This window comes from Merops nubicus, unplaced genomic scaffold (genome assembly GCF_000691845.1).
Source record: "Merops nubicus isolate BGI_N331 unplaced genomic scaffold, ASM69184v1 scaffold14228, whole genome shotgun sequence".
Taxonomy (NCBI): Eukaryota; Metazoa; Chordata; class Aves; order Coraciiformes; family Meropidae; genus Merops; species Merops nubicus.
The window spans coordinates 1-1,656 of NW_008626436.1; the positions used below are offsets into that span (position 1 = coordinate 1).

At 57.9% G+C, this 1,656-nt stretch overlaps 1 protein-coding gene across 1 annotated transcript; it reads left to right on the forward strand.

Moving 5' to 3' along the window:
* Positions 1-397: 397 nt before the first annotated feature.
* On the forward strand, positions 398-755 carry LOC103778417 (scale keratin-like). Its single transcript, XM_008946005.1, has one exon. It carries the CDS (start codon positions 411-413, stop codon positions 753-755), a length of 345 nt encoding a protein of 114 aa, XP_008944253.1. The 5' UTR covers positions 398-410.
* The last annotated feature ends 901 nt before the right edge of the window (positions 756-1,656 follow it).

Below are 1,656 nucleotides of genomic sequence, written 5' to 3' on the forward strand. Positions count from 1 at the left end.
CAGCCCCTTGTGAGGGTCCTGCTGCCCTGAGGCTATGGGAAGTCCCTCCCGTCCTTCAGACAGGGCAGCAGGAAGGGCAGGAACACCTCAGGAGTGGCTTGGGCTGGCCTGATGAGGGGCTGCTGACTCAGGGAGGGGCATTAGCTGGACAGCCCTGTCCTTGCTGGCAGGAGGCAGGGCCAGCTCTGCAGATTGGCCCAGCCATGGTTGAGCAACAGCAGGGCCACTATAAAGCTCGTCGTCTGCCGGGCTCTGCCACCTCAGGGAACAGGGTAAGTCTGCGAGCACTTCATCCTCAACCTCCCTGCTCCAGTCCCAACCCCTCTGCCTCGGTTGCTCTCCTCTGCTCTCTCTTACCATGGTTGCCCTCTTGCAGAGCACCCTCCGGTCCCACGCCAAGATGTCTTGCTATGACCTGTGCCAGCGTGGCCGTGCCCCAGCCCATCGCCGAGAGCTGCAACGAGCTGTGCGCCCGCCAGTGCCCCGACTCCTCGGCCTTCATCCAGCCACCCCCCGTGGTCGTCACCTTCCCCGGCCCCATCCTCAGCTCCTTCCCCCAGCAAGCCGTGGTGGGCTCCTCCGGAGCCCCCGCCTTTGGGGGCTCCCTGGGGCTGGGGGGCCTCTACGGCGCCGGGGCCACGCAGGGCTCGGGGGGCCTCTGCACCTTTGGCAGACCCTACGCTTCTCCTGCCTGCAGCCCTTGCGCCTGGCCCCGCTACGGCAAGAAGCTCTGGGACAACTGTGGGCCCTGCTAGACACAGACCCATGAGCTGCCCCCATCCCAAAGTCCAATGCCTCCACCCTCTGCGTTGGCTTGAGTTGGTGGACACGAGTCCCTGAGCAGTGCTGAGCAGCCCCATCTGCACAAACCATCCTTTAGTCAAGGAACTCATGTTGACTCAATAAAAGTTTTCTGCATCCAAATTGTGTCTCCTTCCCTTCTTCCTCCACGTTCTGCGTCTGGCAGCTTATAAATGGGAAATGTTCGTCCTGAGGTATGAAGGAGAGGTGAGGGTGGTGGTTGTTTGGAGAGGGAGGATGTGACAAGCATTCAAGGATGTGAAGTGCTGGGGTTAAACACCCCACTCTGAATGAGGGTTGGCATAGAGATGATGCCCATAACCAGAAAAGAAAGACCCTCCTGATCAGGTTTCACCAAGGGTCTGGCCAGCCTTGGGTGGGAACTGGTGAGGAGATCTCCATCTGGTGCCCGCACCTTCCATATGAACTTGGAGTTGGGGCAAGATGCCACCTCTATAAGAGCTGACTCTGCTTGCAGTGCAGTTGTGTGGCTTGTTTCTGCAGTGCAGATGCTGTGGGGGGATTATCGATGTTGGAAGGGCTCCCTATACCCTTCATGTCAAAAGTAGTTCCCTTCATGACAGGGCCAGAACATGAAGCTGTTACTGAGCCCCTACTCTACAGCTGGGCTCATGGCCTGACTGGTACCATTGCTTGTGGATTGGCTTTTTTCTCCTTCATGCCCGCTGTGGTGTGTGAGTGCCTTGACTTGTTTCTTCCTCTGGTTTTCTGGCAATTCGGGTGTTTGGTGTGTGATTTGGTAGCAGAGGGAGGAGTTTGGCTGCTGGTCTGCCTATTAATTTCATTCTTTATTGGGGAAGTGGTGAGCAGAAGAGGGAGGAAGAGCCTTTTGGT

Bases quoted from the DNA above. Each gene is read 5' to 3' on its own strand.
- LOC103778417 (XM_008946005.1), top strand. From the start codon at position 411: ATGACCTGTGCCAGCGTGGCCGTGCCCCAGCCCATCGCCGAGAGCTGC.